Source organism: Phragmites australis, chromosome 5 (genome assembly GCF_958298935.1).
Source record: "Phragmites australis chromosome 5, lpPhrAust1.1, whole genome shotgun sequence".
In the NCBI taxonomy this organism is placed as follows: Eukaryota; Viridiplantae; Streptophyta; class Magnoliopsida; order Poales; family Poaceae; genus Phragmites; species Phragmites australis.
This window is the reverse complement of record NC_084925.1, coordinates 17,173,888-17,201,257: the sequence shown is the minus strand read 5'-3', so window position 1 is coordinate 17,201,257 and position 27,370 is coordinate 17,173,888. Positions and strand designations below refer to the sequence as shown.

The following is a 27,370-nucleotide window of genomic DNA, read 5'->3' as shown; positions in this document are numbered from 1 at the left end:
ACCAAGTCATGATCATTCACGGGGCCTTCTTTACCTCACTAGTCATCTCCCATCTAGATAAGCCTCAATGGTGAAAGGTGCATTAGCGTCATTTTATTGGGGATATATGAAATCATATGGGAAATAGAAAAAATAGAGGAAGAAATGTTAAAGTGAATATTTTTTTATCTATTTGGGCGCAATTTCTTGGATTAAAGTGGACAAAGTAACACAAATAAAATAACATATGTAACCTCCCTAAAATTTATATGTAACCTCTATTACAAATCTCGACTACAAAAAAAAAAGAGATTGTACTAACCTGAATATATATAATTGGTCCATACTACAAACTAATTATTTACATCTCGTGCTCATTTCACATTATGAAATACAGTTGGCGAGCTATTCTAGATCCATAACATTGAACTGTGTCCCGTAAGCGAAGGTGAGTACAACAAGTGTGAGTATACTTATGGTAAAGATGGCAACTGATTTGCATGGATCGGCTTGTCGCCTAACAACAGCCACAACCTCCTTTTGACCGTTCTTAGCAGCATTGTCCAATTCTATGCTTGGGCATATAAGATAACCGAAGAAAAATCCAGAAAAGATCGCCCCAAGATGTGCCCTGAAATTAATTTAAAGACAAAACAGCTAGATTCTAATGTTTCATGTACCATTAGTTTAAAAGCGACAAATGGCTAGAAAAGACAAAAACAATAGCTCCTTTGGTTGTGCTAATATAGTTTTGTTGATGTCAATTTCTCTACTACCTAAGATTGTTTTACTCACCCTTATCTCCAACTTTTAAATACCCACTATTATTCCAAATATGAAGCATCCTTTAAATTGGCAGTCACAACATATTAGGTTGGTTTCATAAAGTTGTTATAGATTCATTGTGAAATCTACTTCCATAATATAAATTTTTATGTTCTATAATATAGGACAAATAATTGGCCAAAGTGGTGCCTTGAAGACAATGTTAATGTCCAAACAACCTACAATTGTAATAGGAGCAATATAACCTTACAATTAATTGTTTCAGACATACGGTTGCTAGGAGAAAAAATACTCTTAGCTCTAACTTTTAACACTTTTTTCATAATCCAGGTATTTGTTATGGTGGGAAAGACTATCCTGGCCTCCCATTTAATACTTCGGTGCTGTTCAAATTTTTGGTCGACATTATTTTTTCCCAAATCTATACTAGTTCTGATGAAAATAATGCACTACATAAGAAACCATCAAATAAGACACTCATTAGTGACAGCTCTTCAGTATGCGCCACTAATGCATTATTTGTGATGGGTCCAGTGACGACTCATCATTAATATGTGGCTCAGACTAGGACCGACCAAGACCTGTCACTAATGATGACAACAAGAGAACAACCTGTCACTAAAGATAGTAGTAACGGGTCAATATAAAACCCGTCACTAATGATTGAGTCCTTAGTAACGGGTATACAGGGCACATGTCGCTAATGTAACATCATTAGTGAAAGGTTCTAAAGAGACTCGTCACTAATGTGAAAGTCATTAGTGATGGGTCATAGTTGTCACCTGTCACTAATATAACGGATGTCCTTATAACTCTCATGCGCCGTCAACCACTTCACTCTCACTCTACTCACTCTTGCCCTAGCCATGGATGCTCCGATGCCATCACCATCTCTAGCCACTCCACGGTCTTTGTTGCCACCGCCGACTTCGCTTACCCCTCCGCCTTCATCTGACAACGTGGTAGAGGCGACGCTGGAGTTATCGGATGACGGGGTGTTGTTCGCCAACTCCGGTAGATTGGAGGCCTCTAGTCTTGACTTGGAGTACTTTCTCGACGAGCTAGCTCCAAAGAGGCCTTGCTTAGAGGAGGGGGAGGAGAATGAGGAGGAGCTAGAGGAGGATGACGACGATGAGCGGGATGTGTGGTAAGACTTCGACAACGATATGCACCCCGACGATGACTTCTAGACGTCGATGACTTAGGCACGGCCGGTGACGAAGACGACATGCAGGATGTTAATTAGAATTATTTGGTTGACGTAGGTGTAGAATGTTCTTTTCGGATGTTCTTTTGCGATGCTACGGTGAGAATTATTTTGCATGCGTGCGGCGAGAAGTTGGAAGTAGCTAGGGTTATTTTGTTGTATATTTAGGGTTAAGTACTCTAGTTTAATTTGAAAAGTACTCTAGTTTGTTAAATGCGATATGTTGAATGGGATCAAAGTTCAGTTTTTTTCTGTTGAATGCGATCTGTTGAAGTACTCTCTATTTGCATGCCTCTGTTCTGAAAGTCGATCTCTTCTGGAAATGTGAAAGTCCTTAGTGACGGGTCGTAGTTGTCAATCGTCACTAATGTAAAAGTCATTAATGACGGGTATCCTTATCTCCCATCACTAATGAGGTACTGTTATTTTCTACGCCGAGTAGCATGACCAGACACTGTCTGTCTGTCGGCTGCTCTGCAAAGGGATGATTTTTTTTTTGGCGATTCTATTAAGGACCAATCAAATCTTGGTGATTTGAAGTTGGGATTATCCCTTGGGCTTTGAAGGTTTGCCTTCCCCTCTCCTCCTCCTCTTCCGCATATATGCATGGTGGATTCTATGGTTTGAGATAGAATCAATAATTTTGCTCCTTCCCCTAAATCTTGATACATGTGGGCTGTCCCCATTGGCCTTTGAAAGTTTACATCCCACTTTCCTCCTCGTCTTGCTCCTATTTGCTAGATTCTAGGGTTTAAGTTGGTATTCAAAATTTTTCTTCTTTCATATCTTGATATGTATATGACGGAATTATGTTAATTGTATTTGTAAAAGTGAACTAATGTATATGCATAACCTATATCTCCCGTTCGAGAGTATTGATTATAAATATGACTTGGCAACTCGTCATATTTATAAGAAAATGCTTTTGAATTGTCCATGTACTTTGGATAGTTCGAAGATATGTGGTCCGAGTAGTAGGTTCTATGCTCTTGTATGGTTCTAGAGAGAATTTCGGTGGCATCTCCATGTTGTTCTCCGGATACACTTCCTCTTGACTCGTTGTCAAGATGTGTATTTAGAGAACAACGAGAAGGTGCTACCAAATTTTCTCTAGAACTGTACAATATCATGGAAACCTACTCGGACCACATATTCTTGAATGGGATTAGGATCTATCTTTGCCTATGTAGAAATTAACTAGGATCCTTCGCCATACATAACATGTATCATATTTAGATGTTAATTGCTGTCTTAAATCTCACTAGAACACACGCACACACTTAGTTTAGTTAAATTGAGTTATAATTTTTATACTTATTCTAGCTATTCTATCGTTTCTATTAATAATGAATATTTTCTCAATTTGTAGATGGTGGATCAAAGTTAGATGTACCTTGATTGCCGTACTTGTAATGAGTACATGAGCGGGGTAAAGATTTTCATGAGTACTGCGTTGACGGATATGGAAGGTCGGGGTAAAACGGTGTAGCGAAAATGGTCCTATTAGGCCATGATTGTAATTTTAATGATTAATGACGATATAGTCATTAGGACTAACATGTTTGTCAAGAATATATGTTAGTATGTCTCATGGATGTAATACATGAAGAAGCCACCGTGGCCGGGACAAAGTTGGATTGAATTGGAGAAGTCCTAGGAAGATTTGCCTCACCGGATGGTCTGGTGTTGAACGCACTGAAGCATATTTGACAACGGGGAGAGAGACCTGAAGACCTCACTGGAAGGTCCGGTGATCAGATAAGATACACACCGGAGCATTTTGTCCAGAGAAGTTAAAGATCAAAGCATTGGATAGTCCGCTGATCAATGTATTGCACACGCCGGATAATGAACAGTGCGAATGGACAGAAGGAGTTCAACACACTAGAAGGTCGGGTGTATGTTTTGTACCACCGGAAGCTTAACACCGGACTAATTTACACAGTGTGCCAACTGTTAAAGAATGAAGTTCAAGGCATCGGATGGTCTGGTGATCGATGCTGTGTACACCGGAGTATTATTTCTAGAGAGGGTTGTATTGGCTCGGTTGGCTGATGTCAACTCATCGGATAGTCTAGTGATGAAGTGATGTGCATAAGATGTATTCACCAGAGCAATTTACACAAAGAGGATGCAGTTGGCTCGGATGGCTTAGGATAACTCATCGGATAGTTTGGTGAAGGAGATGAAGTATACACTGGAATGTCTGATGTTCATAGAAGCTTGAGTGGGGGTTCCAATAGCTAGTTTGTGAGAGTGTACTCACCGGATGATCTGATGTTAGTACTATTGTTCTTACTGGATTAGCCGGTGTTAACAACTTTTCTGAGTCGCTAGGTTAACAGCTAGTGCGCGGGTTTGAGGCTATAAATACCCCTCTGCTTAGTCATTTGAAGGTGTGGCATGCTGCTAGAGTCCAGAGGAAGCTCATACATACTTAAGAAGATATCCAAGCCACTAAAGTACTTAATATGATTATCCAAGACGATTAAGCACAAGATCAGTGAGTGATTAGTGCTTATAGGCCTAGAGAGAGTGTTGCTTGGTGATTGCTGGCTAAAGAGTGGATTAAGGAGTGATCCAACCTTATATCAAGTGGTATGTTGGCACCTTGGAATCTTGGTGACTCGCCGATAACCATGTTGACCCTTCGACTTGGTGTCGAACGACGATAAGAAGCGTGTACAGGGACGCGGAGACCCTTACCTTGGTGGCTCAAGCTCCAAAGTGATAACAGTGGGAAGGGACTAGAAGAGAGGCTAACGGTGAGACCTTGTGTTGGTGGCTTGATGGCTCATCTGGGTTGAGACCTTGTCTTTGTGGCTTGGTGGCTCAATAGCCATGACCATGTGCCGACTGGGAGCATGTCCTTGGTGGAACTCCAACATGGATTACGGGTGGCATTCATTCCAACGATACCACAGGAAAACACTTTTGTGCTGAGTTTACTCTCTCTATGTTATTTACGTTTCCGCATTTACATTCTTGCAATTTACCTTCTTAAATAGGTTGCAACCACTTTGATTGGTAGAGTAGACACACTAGATTAACGTATAGCATATCTAGATAAAATTTGATATAGGTTTTTTTATGTTGTTTTTGGAGCCGAAATAGTTCTAAGTGTCCTAATTTACCCCCCTCTTAGTACGTCACCAATCCCTTCAATTGATGTTAGAGCTAGAGGTCACATCTAGATCTACAATTTTTGTTAGAGCTTCACACCTTCACAAGGTTTTGCCAATTCAAGTGGCATTTGAGCCTTAGTCTTATTGTGATTAGTTATGCTTCACCGTCTAGTAAGTTGTGACGTTCGGGGTTGGGATGGATTCTCATAGTGCTTCACTTTTCGATTGCACAAACTTTCCCTAGTGAAAAATTCTAAAGACTTGTTATTTACAAGCTCGAGGGTTGGATGGTTGGAGAGTCACCGAGGATGAGATGAGACCTCGTACCACCAACAAGGAGAGGCAATTAGATGCACTAGCCAAAAGTATCCTTTTATCATCTATATATGTTGATACATTTAATTGTGTTTATTCTGTCACCAATACACACGATATTTAGATTAGTCTCATTGAAATACATGAAGGCACAAAGGATGTGCGCAATAAGAAATATCATGTGTTTGTTACTAAGCTCAATGGTATCAAACAACTACCCCATGAAAGTGCTAATGATATATATTCTCATTTAAACATTCTTGTTAATAATATCAATGGGTCATGTTTGACGCCAATTAAAGATGATCAAGTGGTGAGAAGAACACTTTAAGCTCTTCTTCCGGAGTACAAGTTGATAGTCTCCATCATCTACGACAGCAATGATATTAAGAAGATGACACCAAGTCAAGTGCTCGATAAGATCACCGCCCATGAGATAACAATGAACATGGAGGGTGAAAGCTTCTTCCTCATCCGATACCAGAAACTTTGCTCTCAAAAGCAAGCAAGCTCAATGCCAACACATGAAGACAAGAATGAGAAGACAAGAGCAAGAGTCAAGATGAAGTGAAGATAATGGAGATGAAGATGAAGAGAGATATGAAGAAAATGAGCAAAGCACCTCAAACAATCAAGAGATGGATCCCGAGGTAGCCAAACTCATCTCACAAGTAGAGAAGAACATTAAGAAGATCAATACCAAGATTTATCACCTAATCTCTATGAAGGACTTGGTCAAAATAATAGATCACATCAATAAGGAGAAGAAGACCATGATAAAGAAGAGGGAGAAAAAGGGGAGAGCCAAGGCACTTGCTAGCATATGAAGATGAGTGAGTGATGATAAAGATTTAAGCTCAAGTGATGAGAGCATCACTATCCATTACCCCAAGAGAAGCTTTTTCTCGAGATCATCATCGCATAAGTCATCACACAAGTGCCTCATAGCCAAAAGTATAGATAGCAATATAAGTGATGATGAATCCGATGAGAATTCTCTCTCCTATGATAAACTTCTTTATTTGACCAATGAGCAACAAAGGGTCCTTAAAAAATAATCTAAAGAGCTTAAGAAATTCAATGCACTTAATGCTACCTTGTTTCTAATTATAAATAATTATTGTGCAAATTTAATTTGCTAAACAAGGAGCATGATAAGCTTAAGGCTAAATTTGAGTGCATTGAATCTCAAACTAAGGTTCCTTTGAAGCAATCTACCTCTCTATTTAATTTAATTCTAAGGTAGATGTTTCTACTTCTTTATCTAGCTCACCCTTTTGCAATGAGATTTGTGTTAAGAATGTTATTGTAAAATCATGTAACAACCTCATTGTACAAAAGAATGATAATCTTAAGTAGGAAGTGGAGAAGCTCAAGAAGCACTTGACGAGTTTAAAGGGCAAAGGACATGTCCAACCTTCTCAAGATAATCATGCTTTCATGGTGAAGAAGCTTACGGAGGGGTCCACTGTGACATGCTTCAAACGTCATCAAGAAGGCCACAAGTCCTTCCAATGCAGACAAGTGAAAGAAGGAGACCAAGTATAAGAAGTAGATGGTCAACCTCTCAAATAAGACCTCCAATATCTACACCAAGCCTAACTATAAGATCAAGACCAAGAGTAACCACTACAAGCTCAAGAAGAAGGACAATGACAAGATGATTACACACATGATTGAGAGAAATGATTGGAAGTGGAACTAATCCATTTGAGTGCCTAAAGAAGTCATCACCAATATGATCACCAATATGAAGGAACCCTAATCAGTTTGGATTCCAAAGAAAACTTGAAACCTGAAGCGTCTATGAGGATTTGGATACTTGCCTCACAAGATGAAGTGAAGGTTCAAGTAAAGAAACCAAGTATACAAGTTTAGGTGCTTTGATAAAAATCATGATCATCATATACACAAATCCCCATCCAAAGGTAAAAGAGCTAAATAATAGCTAGACTTACGTTCATGCATTTTGTTTTTTTCTTCTAACTTATTTGCCTCGTCTAGGATTGCATATGATTGTTTTAATTTATTGCAATGCCTAGTGTAGGTTTTCATATGCTAGGTTTCTTGTGTTTATCTCTAACCCATGAGTAACGTACATGATTTATTAGTTGTAAGTTCATTTCTTGGCACTAGTTTTTACAATTGGTATCTTTCATGTGTCATGATCCAATCTATAAGATAAATCCCCTTTGTTATCAATAACAAATGCATATATCTCAGAAGTATTTAACAATTGTATGGACACTTTTAGTGGGAGTATATCGTATAGGTTGTGATTTTGAGACTAATATGTGTTGCGAGTTGTATCTCTTGTAGTCTCATGGAGCAATAAATATGTCCCTAGAGATATGCAATGCTTAAATACTTTAATTAGTATCATTATCAAATATTTTATTTATTTAAGCTACCTCCATGTAAAATATAGCTTAAACTTCCTATCTTTGATATATTGTCTAGTTGTGCATATATTTCCTTCTCATTGTATGTATGCACACATATAGAGAGAGCTTAGACTATATTATGTGAGTTTTATAAATTATAATCCATATGCTTTCATAGCCTATAATTAGTATCATTTATTTGTAGTGATATCCATACAATTTGTATCCTTTTATTAGATCATAATTTGAAGCTCTCTCCCATGTGCTCTAATGTTTTTTCCTTGAGTTCAAAATATGTTTATAGCCCTTTTTGGGAGATTGTTGACAAGGGAAAGAATTTTGATGACTAAAGCAAGATGCAAGTTTGTAAGATGAATAATGTCGAGGAGATTGTAGCAACTAGCAAGATGTCTAGGAATACCGAAGTCGACAAAGAGGGTGAAGAAAAAATGCTAGGCGCCTAGTTGACAAAAGAGACTCTTGCATAGGTCGTTCAAGAGAGATAGTTGCAATGAAAAAAAGAAATCCACAATAAAGGGGGACTAAGTTGTAAGAATATACATCCAAGCAATGTGGTAAGACTTTATGCTCGCTTATGATCTTGATATTTAGTATCATTTATTATTTGCCACTTGCTTTGGTTGTGTCATCATCAATCATTAAAAAGTGGGAGATAGTAGCGAAAATGACCCTATTAGGCCATGATTGTGATTTTGGTGATTAATGGCAATATAGTCAATGGTGCTAATATGTTTGTCAAGAATATATATTAGTAGGTCTCATAGATGCAATAAATGAAAAAGCCACCACAATCGAGACAAAATTGGACTGAATTGGAGAACTCACAGGAAGATTTGACTCACCGGATGGTCTGGTGCTCTGGGTGTTGATCGCACCGAAGCATATTTGACAAAGGGGAGAGAGGTCTGAAGACCTCACCGGAAGGTCCGGTAATCAGACAAGATACACACCGGAGCATTTTATCCAAAGAAAGTTGCAGCCATTGAAGTTGAAGATCAAAGCACCAGATGATTCGTTGATCAATGTGTCACACTAGACAATAAACAGTGCAAATGCACAGAAGGAGTTGAACACACTAGAAGGTCGGGTGTATGTGTTGTACCACCGGAAGCTTAACACCGGATTAATTTACATAGGGTGCCAAGTGTTAAAGAACGAAGTTCAAGGCACCGTACGGTCCGGTTATCGATGCTGTGTACACCAGAGTATTATTTCTAGAGAGGGTTGTATTGGCTCGGTTGGCTGAAGTCAACTCATCGGATAGTCTAGTGATGAAGTGATGTGCACCGGATGCATTCACCGGAGCAATTTACCCAGAGAGGATGCAGTTGGCTCGGATGGCTTAGGATAACTCATCGGATAGTTTGGTGAAGGAGATGAATTATACACCGGAATGTCTGGTGTTCACAGAGGCTTGAGTGGGGGTTCCAACGGCTAGTTTGTGAGAGTATACTCACCGGATGATCCGGTGTTAGTACTATTATTCTTACCGGATCAACCGGTGTTAACAACTTTCCTAAGCCGTTAAGTTAACAGCTAGTGTGTGGGTCTAAGGCTATAAATACCCCTCCACTTAGTCATTTGAAGGTGTGGCATGCTGTTATAGTCTAGAGGAAGCTCATACACACTTAAGAAGACATCCAAGCCACCAAAGTGGTTAATATGATTATCTAAGGCGATTAAGTACAAGATTAGTGAGTAATTAGTGCTTATAGGCCTAGAGAAAGTGTTGCTTGGATATTGTTGCCTAAAGAGTGGATCAAGGAGTGATCCAACCTTGTACCAAGTGGTATGCTAGCACATTAGAATCTTGGTGACTCGCCGATAAGCTTGTTGACCCTCCAACTTGGTGTGGAGCGAAGACGAGAAGCGTGTACAGGGACGCGGAGATCCTTACCTTGGTGGCTCACTCTCCGAAGTGATCACGGTGGCAGGGACTGGAAGAGAGGCTTGTGGTGAGTCCTTTCCTTAGTGGCTTGGTGGCTCATCTGGGTTAAGACCTTGTCTTTGTGACTTAGTGGCTCAATAGCCATGACCGGGTATCGCCTGGAAGCATATCCTTAGTGGAGCTCCAATGTGGACTAGGGGTTGTATTCATTCCATCGATACCATGGGAAAAAAATTCTTGTGCCAAGTTTGCTCTCTCTACCTTATTTACATTTCCGCATTTACATTCTTACAATTTACCTTCTTAAATAGTTTGTAAGTACTTTGATCGGTAGAGTAGACACACTAGATTAACCTAGAGCATATCTAGATAAAATTCGATATAGGTTTATCTTGTTTATTTTTGGAGCTGAAATAATTCTAAGTATCCTAATTCACCCCCCTCTTAGGACGTCACCGATCCCTTTAATTGATATCAGAGCTAGGGCTCATATCTAGCTCTACAATTTGTGTTAGAGCTTCACACCTTTCACAAGGTTTCGTCAATTCAAGTGACATTTGAGCCTTAGTCTCATTGTGATCGGGTCCTCTCGAACGGCAGTATGGATCAAGGACTCTCGCTAGCCGATGGTATGGATGATTATCTCAGGGATGCAGACATATTAGGATTTAATGATGACTACATGGATTTCGTGGAGAATGTAGACCAAATGGTGTGCAACGCTGAGGGGCACGATGAGTATAGTGATGGTGAGTTTGCCAAATTGCAGAAACTGGTGCGAGACTCAAAGACATCATTTTATCCTAGCTGTAAGGAGAAATACATACTGCTGTTTGCGGTGCTTATGCTTATGCAATCGAAGGCAACCCATCGTTGGTCTTATAGGAGTTTTAAAGCTTTTTAAATTGTTGTATTTGATAAGGGACATGCTACCAGATGGGAACAAGATGCCTAAGACCATCTATGATGCGATAATTTGTTTTTTGGGATTGAAAATAGAAAAAATACATGCATATAAGGAGGATTGTGTCTTGTTTCGTGGAGAGTATACAGGCCTGAATCAATGTCCTGTTTGTGAAACCCATCAATACAAGTGTAGAAATGACGATGGCGACGTGGAAGAAGACAGCAAGAGAAAAGGACCTCCTAGGAAGGTGATGTGGTATTTTCCTATAATTCCCCACTTGAAGCATTTATTCACAAACGAAAAGGAGTCCCAATTGCTACGGTGGCACAAGGAGGATCATAAAAATAACGCAATGATATGACACCCCCTAGATTCAACTCAGTGGTGAACTATTGATTCTACATTTGGTTGGTTCACTAACGAAATAAGAAATATTAGGTTTGCTATGAGCATAGATGGCATAAATCTATTCAATAACATGAGTACCTCATATAGCTTCAGGCCTGTTGTACTATCTATCTACAACCTTCCACCTTAGCTTTGTTAAAAACAAAAATACATTGTATTGTCGAATTTAATTCCTGATCTGAGGCAACCTGGCAACGATATCAATGTGTACCTCGGGCCTTTGGTGGATGATCTTAAAGCACTCTGGTACGAAGGCTTTGAGGTTTGAGATCAGTACAAGAGAAGAATTCATCCTACATGCCATGTTATTCGTCACCATTAATGATATACTAGTACATCGTAACTTGTCAGGATAGAGTAAAAGAAAAGGTGAAACTTGCCCCTAATGCTTAGATGACACTAAGAGTATGTGGTTGAACGAGTCAAAGAAAACAGTTCACATACGGCATCGACGTTTCCTTGCTAGGAACCACCCGTACCAAAAAATGAAGGCTCAATTTGATGGCACAAGGAAGAAAGCATCACCATCCAAGGCATTTTAGCGAGCAAGATGTCTATGATAAGGTTAAAAATATCAATGTTGTCCTTGACAAACGAAAATGATCCTCCACGAGTGATGAAAATGGAATGTGGAATGAGAAATCAATTCTCTGAGAGTTAGATTATTGGAAATACTTAGACATTCACCACTCTATTGACCTCATGCACATAGAGATGAATATCTACGATAGTCTCCTCCGTACAATGCTCAACATGAAGGAAAAAGCAAATGATCATGAAAACGCATGAGCTGATCTTGAAGAAATGGGCTTAAGGCCGGAGCTTCATACCAATGATATGGATAAAGGAAAATTCCTTTTTGCGAGTTCTTGCACAATATGAAAGTTCCCTCCGGTTACTCGTCAAACATTAGAAGACTTATTTTGGTGAAAGAGCTGAAAATGGTTGGCGGCATGAAAACTTATGATTTCTATGTGATGTTGACGCAGATGACAACGGTTGGAATTAGAAACATGTTGCTAATTGTTGTTCAAGATGCTATCATGAGCCTGTGCTTTTTCTTCATTGCAATTGGTCAGAAGGTACTCAATCCGAAAGCGTTAGCAGAGCTAGAAAAAAGACAGTTTGAGACATTATGTCTTCTCGAGATGTATTTTCTACCATCCTTTTTTGACATCATAGTCCATATGATAGCTTACCTTGTGAAGGAGATTTATTTCATTGGCGCCATGTTACTACATTAGATGTATCCATATGAGAGATTCATTGGCATTCTCAAGTCGTACGTAAGGAATCAAGCTTTACCTTAGGGTTGCAATTGCACTTGGTTACTCTACAGAGGAGGTAGTGGAGTGGTGCGTTACTTACACGAACTCATATAACCCAATTAGTGTGTCCCATTCTCGCCGCGAGGATAGGCTCACAGGTCAAGGCATTCTGGGTAAACATGCAATTACTCCTGACCCTAAGGCATACAACCAAGCTCATTTCCTCGTGTTGCAACAAATGAGCGAAGTATCCCCATATATCAACAAGAAAAAGCAGTTGTTTCTTTAAGAGAATCTAGGGCGGACCGAAACTTATCTTGCAAAGGAACATATGCAAAGATTCAACACTTGGTTTCGAGATCAAATCAATCAATCGACTACTCCTACAAGTGATTTGATCAATAAACTAGCAGGGGGGCCTATATACACAATTACAATATATCAAGGGTACGATATAAACAATTACATATTTATAAGGTTGCCCAAGATCAGAAAAGCACATACCAGAACAGCGGTGTTTATATAGATTCTTATGATAACAATATGCACAGGAGCACATACTACGGTCAGATAGAGATCTGTGAACCAGATTACTTGGGATTCAAGGTACCCCTACTTTGGTGCTATTGGGTACACAAGACAAAGGGTGTTAGAAAAGACAAGTATGGATTCACTAGCGTTGATCTTAAACTTGTTGAAAAGGCCAGTTAAGTTTTTACTCTAAATTTTATCATGTGTTTGTGGATGTATGAACTAATTGAATTCTCACTACTCTTACAAGTTTAAGAGCGGAATATAGGTGGTGTTTAGTATAAAATTGATTATAACTACCAATAATGACTTTCACATTAGTGACGAGTTAGAGCTATGATCCATCACTAATAATCTGTTATATATAACGGGTCTTGAACCCTACACCCCAATTTTGCCAAAGTCGTGACACCTACCTCCTCGACCCACGTAGCCCCCCTCCTCCTCAACATGTCCACGCTGAGGCCCCTGCGCCATCATCACCGAGGCCGCCCCCCTCCCTCTCCCAACCATCCTCGAGGCTGTCGCCGTCTCCTTTCCATCCCCATCCCCATCCCCGACGCCATCTTCCACTGCATCAATGCTGAGGAGCCCACACCACCGTCATCGAGAATCACCACCCCGACGCCGAGGAGCTCGCTGCCTCCTCCCCGATGAGCACCTAGACATCGAGGAGCCCGCGCCACCATGTTGTGTGTTGCCATTGTCCTCATCCGTCGAGGTAGGCCTCCCACCGTCCCCTCCTCATCGATGCCTGCTGCCCCTCCTCGCTGACGCTCAGCTTCTCTACTGTCCAAGTAACCCTATCGTGCTGTCATGCTAGACCGTGTTGTTGCCAAGGATGTGCTTAGCTTAATGACAGTTGTTAAATTCTGAGATTGGACAATTCTTACAGTACTCTAGTTTATATCCTTTGCATGCATGTTGCTCTAGTTGGATTACTGCTGCTACTAGCACTTGTTAATTGGTTTGGTGATATCTCTATTATGCTATCAGCCTGAGCAACTCTTGTTTGGTTAATTGTTTAGAGAGCCATTTAAGTGTAGTTTGACATGAGCTTTACATTTTCCTGAATGCTAGTTGGCTTCGTGTTGTACAGGTAGTTTGTTCTCTGAAAAATTGTGGCTATATTCTATAGAGCAGTAACAATTTTTCAGGATTAGTAACTAGTTGTATTGTTGTCTTGCCCAATTGGTGAAGAATTTTTAGATAGTTAGGGAGTAGGGACCTTATAAGCCCTGAGGCTAACTGAATTGATAATTTATAAAGAAATAGTTATGCACAATCTCATTGTTATACATTTGTACCTCAATTATTCATAATATGCTTCTGTTCAATGCTGGTAAGATTATGTTTATAGACTACTTGTGTATTTGTCCTTCTAATGTTATTGTTGGAATATTATTTTTGCTCATATTGTTGCATATTTTACAACAATCCAAAAATCGTATTCGTGTATTTGTTTAGTTCTTTCTTTACACATGATATGCAATGCTTATTTATGCAGATTATTATTAAATCATTGTAAGGTCCTCCTTATTTGCTGCGTCCATTTTTGCTTTATGATGATATTTAGAAAGTTAAAATTAACTTTGTAAGAAAATCCTAAAAATTAATTTAGTTTGCGTCACCTACATCTCCTGATCAGGAGCGTTTGATTATAAATATGACTTGGCAACTCATTATATTTATAAGAAAATACTCCCGAATTGTCCATGTCCTTTGGACAGTTTGAGGATATATGGCCTGAGAGTAGGTTTCTATGCTCTTGCATAGTTCTTAGAGAGAATTTTGGTGGCGTCTTCCTGTTGTTCTCCGGATACACAACCTCTCTCGACGTGTTGTCGAGATGTGTATTTGGGAAACACCGGGAAGGTGCTGCCAAAATTTTCTCTAGAACCGTACAAGAGTATGAAAACCTATTTGGACCACATATCCTCAAATGGAATTATGACCTATCTTTGCCCATTAAAAATTAGCTAGGATCCTTTGCTTTAGATAAGAAATACATAATATTTTCATAAATACATATAAAAGTGAATATAGTTTCTAATACTTATACATTGTATCTACATATTAGCATCTATGAGATGTTTGCCAACGAGTCTTCATCCGGATCCTCTGATGAAGGACAAGCTCTTAGTCAGATGTATGCGTAACCAGATCCTAATGGAGCAACAGTATGAAAAGCCAAGGGTACAACCAAAGTGGTCAACGGGCAAGATTACCGTCATGAAAATTGATGATGACAGTATGCCTACGAAGAAGAAGGCCCTGCAGAAGTTGCGGAAGCTCATAGGCCTTAATGCTCAGGAGAGGGTGCCATTGACCCTTCTGTAATTCGATGACTTCATTATGGCTCAATATAATGCCTTGTTCAATGATAGCGTCAATACGTTTCTGGAGTTCCCAGAGAACATAAAGGCCAAAGGTTGCAGGTTTGCTGATTGCCAAATTTTGGGGAAGCCACAAGAGCAAGCATGTGAATGATTATATGGCAAAAGGGTTGGAGCCCTTCAGCAAGTACCCATACATGAAAAGGGAGGATTTCGAAGCTTCTGTGGGGTTGAAGACCTCAGAGGCGTTCTAAATAGAGGGTTCAACAAAGAAGCAGCTTCAGTCAAAGAACAAGCAGAACCACAACCTGGGCACAGGTGGGTACATGGGGAAAATGGAGAAATGGTAGGTGAAGGATGAAAAGTTAGCAAACGAACGCCATGAGAATCCTTGGTTGCAATTCCTGGGATTATCGTAATAGTATTTGCGAGCGAGGGGTAAGCTAATGGATAGTGGAGAAATCACCTTCAAATCCAGCGCAGTCGAGTCAGTCGCTGAAAAGGTGAAAGAAATAGCAACCCAATCTACCAAAAGTTCATTCACAGTGGTTAGGGAATATGACGAGCTCTCCGCTGCGATGGCAAACCCTGAGCACCCAGGTCGCGTGCGAGACATGTCCAGTTCATAAGGCTAGAAGTTAGGCTTTCCCGAACACATCATGATATACAAGATGAGGAAGAGGTCGGATCCAATCGATGTGCAAGCGTTGATCCAATCAATCATGGAGAGCGGTTATCAATACCTCATGCAAATGTTTGCGTTAAAGGGAGTCGTAATCCTAGTGCACCAGTGGGTGATAGCCACATTGTTGGACGCAAGAGTAGTCAAGACTCCTAAGAGGTCAAACAACTTGTTTCCTCTCCATCCATACTCACTGCTCATAAGACTTGGTGACTACTAATTTAAGGTTGCGAAGGCTCAAGTGTATCCAGAGGTCCAGGTGTTATATACAGTCCCGATACGTCCAGGCTATATCGTGGTCTTCATGGATTTTGTACATGCTAATATTGTGAACACAGATTTGCTCATCCCCCCAATGATGAGATCCGAAAACTGGGTGAAGTTCGCCTTCAAAGGATCCAATGGAAGAGGGGAACATTTTGGTGCACATGGAATCATCTAGGAGCGATCCGCTTAGATGTTCAAGTGCACTGAGTTCCCTACCCCAATCTCAACCTCCAGATGAGCCAGCTGCATCGCCTTTGCCCACTCTGTCATCTCTAGCTATGGAACTTTAGGGTAGCCCAAACAAAAAGTCTAAGCTAGGGTCTAAGAAGTAGCTGCTAAATAAGTCCAAGTCCTTTGGTAAGGACTCAAGTGCCAAGAAGTGCGTGATAGGACAAAATTTCAGTTTGGGAAGCCCTTGATGACGGCAGATCCACTACGGAGGGTGGGAGAATCTTGTGTCGAGTTGCTTAATTACTACCTGCAAGGTTGTAGAGTGAAGAAGAGTTCCATTGTCTTCCAATACCAAAATCATCACTTCTTGAATGGGGATGGCTACTTTATCGTGGACTTCAAAGACTTATGTGGTTCAACCTCGATGGCCTAGACATGGAGTTATTGTGATGCTTTACATTGTAAGACCTTAGATGTTCATTAATTATTTTCAGTAATTCTCCAATGTAACTAACTTCTTATCTATAGACATTTGATGCAATAAACGAGGAAAAAGGAGCCCTTCGGATTCCTTGACCTCCAAATTATGATGATTTTTTTGATAGAACAAGATAAGGAATTCGTTGTGAGATATGTGGCTAGGGCAATGAGCCACTTTTCAAAGGACTACCTGATGGCCGCCCACAATATGGATGATCATTGGATCTTACTAGTCATTGCTTCCAAGTGAAACTTGGTCTGGTACCTTGATTTAGCAAGACCAGTAGTAGGACGTAACAACGAACGGGGAGTTCATGACTATACTTTGGTCAAACAAATCTTCGACGAGTAAGTTCTTCACGACTTAGATTATATATTGAACTTTTCAAACTTTATTCAAATGTTGACTAATGGATCCCTCTTTGCATGTAAGGTATTTGACATGTACATGCGTTGTGATCCAAAGTACGATCCGAATAAGCCCCGTACACTGACACATAAGAATGCCTTCACGGTAAGTACTATCAGACATATTTGTAAATACTCTACTACATCTTTTTCTTTCAAACTGACGGTTTCTTTTCTCTTCGGTGCCACCAACAACCACCGGGTAATGCCTGCGGCTTCTACGTTGTGCGTCACATGCTGCTAGCCATGGCAACAAAGGATATGAAATCCCCAAATGTAAGATAATTGCGTATAGTCTTTTTATAACTACTTTTATTCATTTAATATCAAATAATAACATGATTTTGCTCATGCTAATTGCATACTTTTTCCATTACTATTTTTATTTAGCAGGAATTCAACATACTAGATGACAACATTGAGAAGCCTGCACTCTTCAACATTCGAGGACGGATCGCCTCATTCATAATGACAGAAGTTGTCTCGTCAAAAGCCGAGTTCCATTGTAGGGAGGCATTACAGTGACTTGTGCAATTTGTTGTTGCACTTTCGATTTATGTAATTTTGAGCTATCTCAATGTACACTTGCGACTTATGTACATTATTATTTAAACTTGAGTGGTCTCGATGTGTTACCTGATGTTGATATGGTGGATGTACTGTTGTGATATGTTTGATATGTTACCTGATATCGATATGGTGCACATATATGTTTTCTGGTGTGATATGTTTGCAGGAGAAGACGGCTGCCAAATCCTAACTTTGTTTTAGGATGCAGCCAGAAAACATGTAAAATCCCTTAGGGGGATGAGCATATTAGTGACGGGTGAAAACGTCACGCGTCACTAAAGAGTTCATCAGTGACGGGTTGTAACCGTACCCCGTCACTAGGATAATGTCATCAGTGACGGGTTGTAACCGCACTCTGTCATTGGGACACGATCATCGATGACGAGTGCATTTACCACGTCACTAATGACCGAGTCCCAGTGACATGGTGCGGTTACAACCCGTTATTGATGACATTGTCCAAGTGACGGGGTGCGATCGAGTCCCAGTGACTGGATGGAAATCTATCCGTCACTGATAACCGAGTCATAAGTGACGGGTGATAAATGCACCTGTCACTAATGACTCGGTCATTAGTGACGAGTGGTAAATGCACAGGTCACTGATGATCGAGTCATCAGTGACGTGTGGTAAATACACTAGTCACTGGGACTAAGTCATTAATAACAGGTGGTAAATGTATCCGCCACTATTGACCATCAGTAGTGACGGGCAACAGACCTGCTCAAGCCATAGGAGACACAACATAGTGACGGGTATGTTATATCACCCGTCACACTAATGTGTCATCATTAGTGACAAATATGAGACCCATTACTAACGACAGTTATCACCCGTCACTAATGTGTTGTTCTGGCATAGTGATATTCAATTGCATCCAGACCACTCTAGACAAGTAATTGAATGTTCATGATGTAGAGGGCTAGGATCTAAAATGAAACATAAAGTCTTTTTAGTGCACATCAGATAATTCTGACTAGATTGGGACAGATTAAATTGGAACAAGTTCTTTAATCGGCAAAATAACCTTAAGATGGGGCATCGTACAAAATGGATAGTAGAGGGGCAGCAGTTAAAAAAATTATAGCATAGGCAGTCGATTGTACAAAATCAAATAGTACAGGAAGGTGACAAATTAGTTACTTTACCAGTTGTCAATTCCCCCAAAAATGCTCAGTAGGAAGCTCAATGCTGCAGCTATCACAGCTTGCCAGAACATACTTTCTGAAACATTCTTGTCAATGACTTGCTTATTTTGACTCTGATAGACAAGCCATGCTCCAATTAGAGAAAATACTGGGCCCTGTTGTATGTTTCAAAAAGCAACATTAGTTTTTAAAATCAACATCTGAATTTCACAAAGTCTGCGTATGATTATATCCATTGCATGAATTTGAGATCAAATCTACAAGATATGTTTTTTATGTTACCAACATGCTATATTGCTAAAAACGTTGTAACATTCACCTAAAATAAAGGCAAGTTAGGTACACAATAAAGAAAATACTGGGCCTGTTTCGAGATTCATAAAGCAACATTAGTATTCAGAATCAACAACTGAAGTTTACGAAGTCTGTGTAAGACTGTATCATTGCCACGAATTTGGGACCACATCTACAAGATATTTCTTTAAGTTAGCAACATGCTATTTTGCTAAAAACGTTATGAAATTTACCTAAAACAAAAGCAAGTTACGCACACAAAGATATACCAGCTATGAAGGATGCTAACAGTAAGTGAAATTCTTATTCAGCCACCAAAATATCTAACAAGGCATAGTAAAATTACAAATATGTTATATGAAAATGATTCCAAAGTTCTGATCATTTGGATCTAGGCATTCTTAAAGGAATAATCCCTTATATAATCATGTTCTACTCTGCTAGACTGGTACCCCCGATCTGCCACTGCAAACTTTCTTTCCCTTCAAATGCCACTGAGCTTAAATCAAATATTGGCTAGAAAGTTTAAATTGTCGTTTTTTTCTGTAAATCGTAACCCTTAAAACAGATTCTTAATGTAATATTCCCTTCCTACTATTACATTAAAAAATAAAGATCTAAATAGTGATTAGAGAGATGAAAATAACAAATATAACAAGCATACGGGCATTTCTTTCCATCCAATAAGATAGCACAGGTAGGTGTGCAACTTACTGTGCCACAAACAGTTAGCTCTGGTGTGTGAATAAAACTTGTGAAATTACCGCAGACTCCTCCAAATATGTATATAAGAAAAAACGTCATTTGACCATATGCTCTACACACTCGAGGTCCAAATGTAAGCAACACCCAACATCCAAGGGCTACATGTAAGAAACCAGAGTGCTGCAGATGCGAAATCACAGAAACAATTCAGATAAGATGAGTGGGTTACTCGGCTGCCCAAATGACAGAGAATAATTAATGTGTTGAAAAATAAGGGACGAAAAATGCAGCTGTAGGTTATTTGATCGTGATGTGCAATCTTTTGAATATTAGTACTCCATAAGAAGGCAACCAATTAGTTATGCATGGAGTAAATGTATTTCCTAATATATAATTAGTATAAGACCCAAGGTTGTGAGTTGTGATGAAGACTGGTATAATTTATCTATGAATTCTTCTGGTTGGATTCTCTGGCCCAAGTGCTGGAAGGAGTACTTCTAGTTGTTGTATTTCTTAAGGTATCTCTATTGTCATATTATGTAACCTAGAAATGGTGTTGGATGAGGAAAGCCTCGATACCATTTTACAGTAACTTGGGAGGTAGAAACAGATTTTCATTGAAAGCTGAACTCCTGATTTGTGCCATTTTACTATAACATGGTTAGCTTATTTAAATAAATAAAACTGCATAGATAACATTCAAATTCTATGGAGCTAATAAAAATAGTGTTTGGAAACTAAAACTACATACAAAAATTATGAAATAATTGAAGTTCTTTTCTAGTCAAGGACTGATCCTCTGGTTGACATGGCGTCCTGAGCTAAACATTTGGTTGACATGGCACACTGGTTAGCAGTACATGTACAGCATAACAAAATAAAATAAAATAAAGCAAGTGTGTTCCTTTTTTTCCCATCGAATTTTGAAGCAACTCAAGAGTCCTATGCTGACTGACATAAAACTAGTTCCGCTAAATTGCTGATTGATCGGCACATGCACGCATATGTTTGTCAGATTGCCATGTCAAAGAAAAAAGACCATGTTGTTTCAGGTCACGGTGAATGATGATTTGACCGTTTTCGACAATTGACTACTGAAATTTAGACTGTTTAGTAGCTCAATAATGAAATTATACTATTGGGAGGATCGAAAGGGGGGGGGGGTTGTAATATGCACTTTTCCAAGGAACTGGGCTAGGGGTGTGGATGTAGGTCTAGATCACTCAGGTTCAAGTCCTCTTCAACGCAAATTTGAGTAACTATTTCTTCTTAATAAAAAGCCGTCTTGTTCCTCCTAGTTTGGTTTAATTTTTTTTTAAATATGAACTTTTCATAAAATTTATTGTGCAATTAATGGAGCAAACTGAACAAGTTCAGAAAAGGGAGGACTGCTAACCTCGAGTGTGACAGGTAAAGGAAGAAAACTTGGAGTCTAATGTGATTTGCCAAACAAACTGCTAATTTTTTCTGAGCTCCTTTTGCACAGCTACTTAAGAAAAGGACAGCTGTAGCACAAGAACCACAAAATGGCCTTCAAAACTATATTGTTTGGAGTGTGGGATAGCTTTTGCCTTTCTAGAATTAATAGATCACTATCACAATAAAAATGAATAAAAGGAAACATTGTGATATTTATCCAGCATAGAGTTAGAAGTAATACCAGGCACATTGGTGTTAGTAGTCTCCACCACTCCCCTGAAAGTATTAAGTTGTTTATCTTGGCACCATACATCAAAGGGAGAGATAAATATTCATTTTCAGAATCTTTCACTGGACTTGCTATTTCGAATAACAGAACTGCAATATTGATAGCAGCCAATAAGTTTCTGCATTAATACACAGTTCAAAAGTTAGATCACAAAATATGCCAATATGAGATTATTTATTAGTAGTTAGTTAACTATTTACATCATGACTATGGAATTTCTGATAAACTGTGCAAGAGCACTAGTACCACATGCATGCTGTAATACAAGGATGTGATAAAGGATTATAAAAGGGGCATTTCCTTATATGCCATCGCAAAATCTCACAAATCCTGATATGCCATCGGTGTATCTATGACGTGTGAGGCCCACCTCAGTCACTGACAGTGGCATATAAGGGATTTAGGTTTTATCCAGTGGCATGCGAGGAAACCACGAGGAACAACAAGCTGGTACATTGGACAAGGTTCAGTTCGGTTTTGTGAACCCTGGGTCTTTTGTCCAATTTCATGGGAATATCCATATTATTACTTGTTATTTACATCAAGATTTGAAAAACTCAACCAAATTTGCAAAACAAAAATTTATCCCAGACAAGATCTGAAAAACTAGAAATTGGATTTTGCAGAACAAAAGCAAGAACAATTTTTAGGCCAGGGTGCAGTTTCAGCCAGCTTTGGTTCTCTGAACCTTTGATGTGAACATATTGCTCCCACACAGTAGGAGATGACATTATTTATCTGTTACTTGTTTGTTTGATGATTTCCATTTTAATGCTAATTGCAGGGGATGGTAGTAGTAGATTCTCACTGTATCTATGGTACTGATGCTATAATTTTGGAATGTTCCCAAATTTTGAAGGAGATAACTTCAGCTTATCTAAATTTGCCATGCTATACGAGTAATATTGCAGTTCCAACTTGTTTCTGCCCTCTGCAGTGCAAATATTGCACCATGTTGGATATTGTAGCTAGATGAAAATGACAGCAGATTCAATATGCATCGATATTAGAAGGTAAAAAGAAAGGAGTGATTCAGTACTTACGTCAAAAAGAAACTGGATGCTTGATCATCTTTATGCATGTCCAGGAAATTATTTTCATCAAATATCAAGTAGTCCTTGTAATCCTCAGAGGAAGTGTTGCGGTAACTCCTGGTACCTATAGTAACATTGTTCTTTTTATTACTAAGTTTTGGTGGCCATACATCTTTGCTTAGTCAAGTGACTTTACCTATGTTTCCTTCACTATAGTGTACCTGCAACGAGTTTATCCTGTTCTTGAAATTGGCATTATCACTAACAATGCTTGCTTCACCTTCATTTGAGGACGGCAGGCCACTTTTGTGTTTTTTCTTTTGAGGCAAAGAACATAGCTGCTGAGCTTTTTCGGGATTTAGTTTAGAAAAATAAGATTCCAATGCCCTCAGTTGATTTCCATCTTTTCTTTGATATGCACTAGAAAATATCTCATTGTCCTCATAAGCAAATTTAGAGCTGCAGTTCTCGTCAGCTTCTTTATTGTGCACCTTGACAACGACATACCGTCTCAGCTTTGGTCTTAATATTGACTTCAAAGAATGGAAAATGAGGCTGTTACGGTTCCCAAAGTGGCCAATATGTAGGGAGCTGTGACACATAGGGCTATTAGATCTTAATAACAATCTGTCTGTTGTAACTCCTTTATGATCGAGCTGTTCACAAGAAATCAATTTCCATTTAACTACCCCTGCCATTAGATGCCTGAAATTTTAAAAGTATCACGGAGCATTAGTACCCAATAGCCATGTACCAATTCATCTGTTTCAAATGAAGGAAACAAAACCATGGACATATTTGGTTATCTAAGATCAGAAATTAGATATATAGATATACATATGAAAACAATGTTCATCCTATCTTAAACGGTTCTATCCTATATGATACCAAATCGGCCTACTCAAGATTCTTAAGTTCAAAGATTCATTCTATTTGGACATTGATGAGAACATTCTAGGACGAAAATTATAAAAGTACAGCCAGTCCCAATTTGCCAAAGAAATGTGTGTAAAAATTTTCTGACGACTCGGCGATGAAAGACGCAACCAATTCGACAAGAGCAGAGGAATCAAGTGAACATTCAATCATTTGCTGAATAACTAAAAGATAGAGATCTGATCAATCAATCAGCACGAGCCATCAAACTGAAACAAACTTGGGGTAGCTAATCACGTAAACAGAACAGGTAAGTACCTCATTTCTGGGATGGAAATTAGAGCGGTACCCTGCTTGCGTATATCGGCGCCTCGCGCGCGCGTTTCGCCTTCTCTCTTACGTGCAGCAGCTGGAAGATGCAGACGAGCAAGTGGCCATCGGATCCAGACGCTGGCTCGAACTGGGCTGCTGCAACGGCGTATACACATGCCCAAGGTTAGTGGTTGTGGCAGGGCTTGGCGGTGAAGCAAGTGCGTGGCCGAGGAGTGGCAGAGACGGGGCGGAGACTGACGGCTGGGGCGCGGCCCCGCCTTATCGGCGGCCGGCCCAATGGCGCGCCGTACGCTGGCGCTTGTGGGTCCTGCTCAGGAAAGGGGCAGTTGGAGCCGGGGCGGAGACTGACGGCTGGGGCGCGGCCCCGCCTTATCGGCGGCCGGCCCAATGGCGCGCCGTACGCTGGCGCTTGTGGGTCCTGCTCAGGAAAGGGGCAGTTGGAGCCTTCAGAAGCACCCTGTCGCCCGTGTCGACTCTCGGATATTTCGTTTCCTGATAATATTTAGGGAAACGATGCTGACGGGATTTAGGGAACGAAATGTTCAAAAATACTTTATTCTGATTAAGATGGCGTTTGCGAGCCAGCCGATCACTATTTGAAGCGGACTTGCATCGTCTGCAGTGGAGTGACAACCGCAGAGTAAACAGCTATATGCAACAATGCCAAATCTGCACCGTCCGATTGGTCGGCAACTGTCAAGATGAATCGCTACATTGACACTACGACAGTATAAACTGCAGCATAGTACTATTGATTTCTACGTCAACACCAACTTGCTACAGTACTACTGTAGAGACATGTATCACAAGATGCAGATTATTGTACATGGTGCTACAGTTATGTGCATTTGGCTCTTCGCTGCTGAGGATCAAGATCTAGCCATCAGTGTCTAAGTGTATGGCGCGCGACTAGACCTGAGGTGCCTTTTCTTGTTAGGTAGGCATTAGCAGATAGGCGGATATTGGAAGTGTATATATATATACTCCTATATAATTTAACAGTTATATTAGATTCAGATGATCTTCACCGTGCATCCGAGTTGATTAAACGGCTACTATGAAAAGTCAGACTCTGTTTTTCTTTCAAAAATACTATCAATCATCCTTTATTTGCCTTCCATACTAGACATTTCCTTCCATCTAATAATTCATCTCCTACATTTTAATTGACGCACGGTTCTCTCACATCTAAGTCTTTGGGCTGCTGCACAGCACCTTCGATCTCGATGAATGACGAGGCGACTATGGCCACGAGGTTGATGCCCTTACTTCTGTCGCTCACCTTGCCAATGAAGGGGGTGATGGGGAGGTCGAGTTCAAAGGTGAGTACGACACCTTTCAGACAAAAGGGTCTTGATATGAACTACGAACACAATATTTCAAAATATTTTCCCTCAAACTATCGAATATCTAGCTATATATAGTGTGTGTATATATATAAGGAGTACACCATATATAGACAGGGTATACCATACATACGTATAACAACTCCGGATATTGCAGATTTGAACCGATAGTACCCAATATACTTAGAGATATCGAAGACACATACCAAGAAGGTCTTGATCAGGTTACCCGATCAAGTACAATTAGTATCTAGTTCGGATTCATCTGATTTGTTTTGGCTGATAAGACAAATGACTCTCTATCGATTACGACTAGATCCGAGATGGAACATTGACCCTTATATAAGAAAAGGACCCAGACTCCCGAGGGGGGAGGACGAGGTAGCAATACTAAGACTCTAGCAATTGGAGATACTCAGCGACTTTGACACAAGATTAGCCTACTAGATCCAATCCTCATCTATCCATATTCCCTCATACTCTGAGATAATCAATATATAACAACATCCACACAAGACGTAGGGTATTACTCCAATCGGGGGTCCGAACTTATATACATCGTGCGTCTTGTTTCCTGCTCGATCCCTAATCTCGAAGGTACCCCTGTTTAATTATGGGTATATTATCGGGCACTAATCTTCGACAGTTGGTGCGCCAGGTAGGGGATTTCATCTGTTTTTTAGGATTGATCATATCTCAAGTGCACGTCTATGTCGGATTCTCCAACGCTGGCTTGTACGACCACTTTGAGTCAGTGACAGTTATCTTTGCATCGCCTCCTATTGGATCCGCGATAACCTTCCAAACTATGGTGTATCACTGGGACGATCAAGGTTGATAGATCCACACCAGTATCATCGAGTCCAGCCTATTGGACGCATAGTGAGAGGTGGGATACCTCGATTGGGATCCCGAGAAGACTAGTGTTCTTCAGTTCATAGACACCGATAGTGACGGTGACGGTCACGAGAGTAGAGACAACAACTCCATCAACAAACCAGAGCAGCTGAATAGATCGGTTCATGTTTATGACTGAAAGAGTCGATGACTTACCCACTAACCAAAACGCGAGAGATTCAGACGTTGTGGTAAACAATGGGGGCAGGAATCCCTGAGGATCCAGTGGCGGTGGCAGCCTTCCAAGGTATTGACATCATCAGAGGGTTACCGATAGGAATGCTTGCAGATAGAGCCTTGCTGGTCCCTAATACCACCCGTCATCGACGGACTGTGGAGAGTCAAGTTAACCGTGATATTCAATGTCACCTTGTTACAGAGACGGCACTTGGTTAGGTGAATCTTCCACCAACAATGGCTCTAATATCGAGGAATGAACTCCCTTGGAACATCAATAATAAGGCTATAGGGATTGGTAACGTCCTAAGAGGAGGTGAATTAGGACATCTAAAACTAGTTGGCTCCAAAAACTTCCTAAGATAAACCTATGTCAATTTGTATCTAAATATGTTGTAGGTTCATCTAGTGTGTCTACTCTATCGTTCAAAAATGTTTGTACCCTATAGTCAATCCTAGCAAACTACTCTAAGAAGGTAAACATGCAAAGGTAGATTACAAGTATGTAAATATAGAAATATAAAGATAGTAGAGAGAGCAAACTCTGTACAAGAGATTTTTAACCCGTGGTATTGATGACATAAACACCACTTCTAGTCCATGTTGGAGCACCCACCTAGGCCATAGCTCCCGGACGGCACCCGGTCACAATCCTTGAGACACCTAGGCAACCAAGGTATGACCTCGCCATAAGCCTCTCTTATGGTTACTTGCCACTATCTTCACTTCAGAGCTTGATCCACAAAGGCAAAGGTCTTCACTTCGGAGCTTGAGCCCATACAAAAGTCTTGCCACTGCTCCATACCAAGTCAGGAGAGTCAACAAGCATGAGCCACCAAGCCTTACAGTGTCAGCAAGTAAGCAAGACTCTAAGGTACCGACATACCACTTGGTATAATGTAGGATCACTCCTTGATCTCTTCTCTAGGGAGCAACACCTAGCAACAACTCTCTCTAGGCCTATTAGCACTAATCATTCCCTAATCTTGTGCTCAATTGCCTTATATTATCACTTTTAGCACTTAGGTAGCTTGAATATATTCTCAAGTGTCTATGACCTTTCCTAGACTCCAGCACCTTCACATGGCTAAGTGGGGGGGTATTTATAGCCTTAACCCC

General features: G+C 40.1%; 1 protein-coding gene across 3 annotated transcripts; it reads right to left on the bottom strand.

The window, feature by feature from the left end:
- Window positions 1–197: 197 nt before the first annotated feature.
- On the bottom strand, window positions 198–24,160 carry LOC133918857 (RHOMBOID-like protein 9, chloroplastic). Of its 3 annotated transcripts, none has more exons than XM_062362944.1 (7): window positions 23,848–24,151; window positions 22,819–23,327; window positions 22,632–22,746; window positions 21,541–21,706; window positions 19,890–20,060; window positions 18,882–19,036; window positions 198–610 (listed from the first exon to the last, which is right to left on the bottom strand). In XM_062362944.1, the coding sequence occupies exons 2-7, from the start codon at window positions 23,318–23,320 to the stop codon at window positions 385–387; spliced, it is 1,335 nt and encodes a 444-aa protein (XP_062218928.1). In that variant the 5' UTR covers window positions 23,321–23,327; window positions 23,848–24,151; the 3' UTR covers window positions 198–384. The 3 variants fall into 3 exon arrangements, with proteins under 3 accessions (XP_062218928.1, XP_062218926.1, XP_062218927.1); XM_062362942.1 differs by having other exon boundaries at window positions 23,817–24,148; XM_062362943.1 differs by lacking the exon at window positions 19,890–20,060 and having other exon boundaries at window positions 23,817–24,160.
- Between the last annotated feature and the right edge of the window lie 3,210 nt (window positions 24,161–27,370).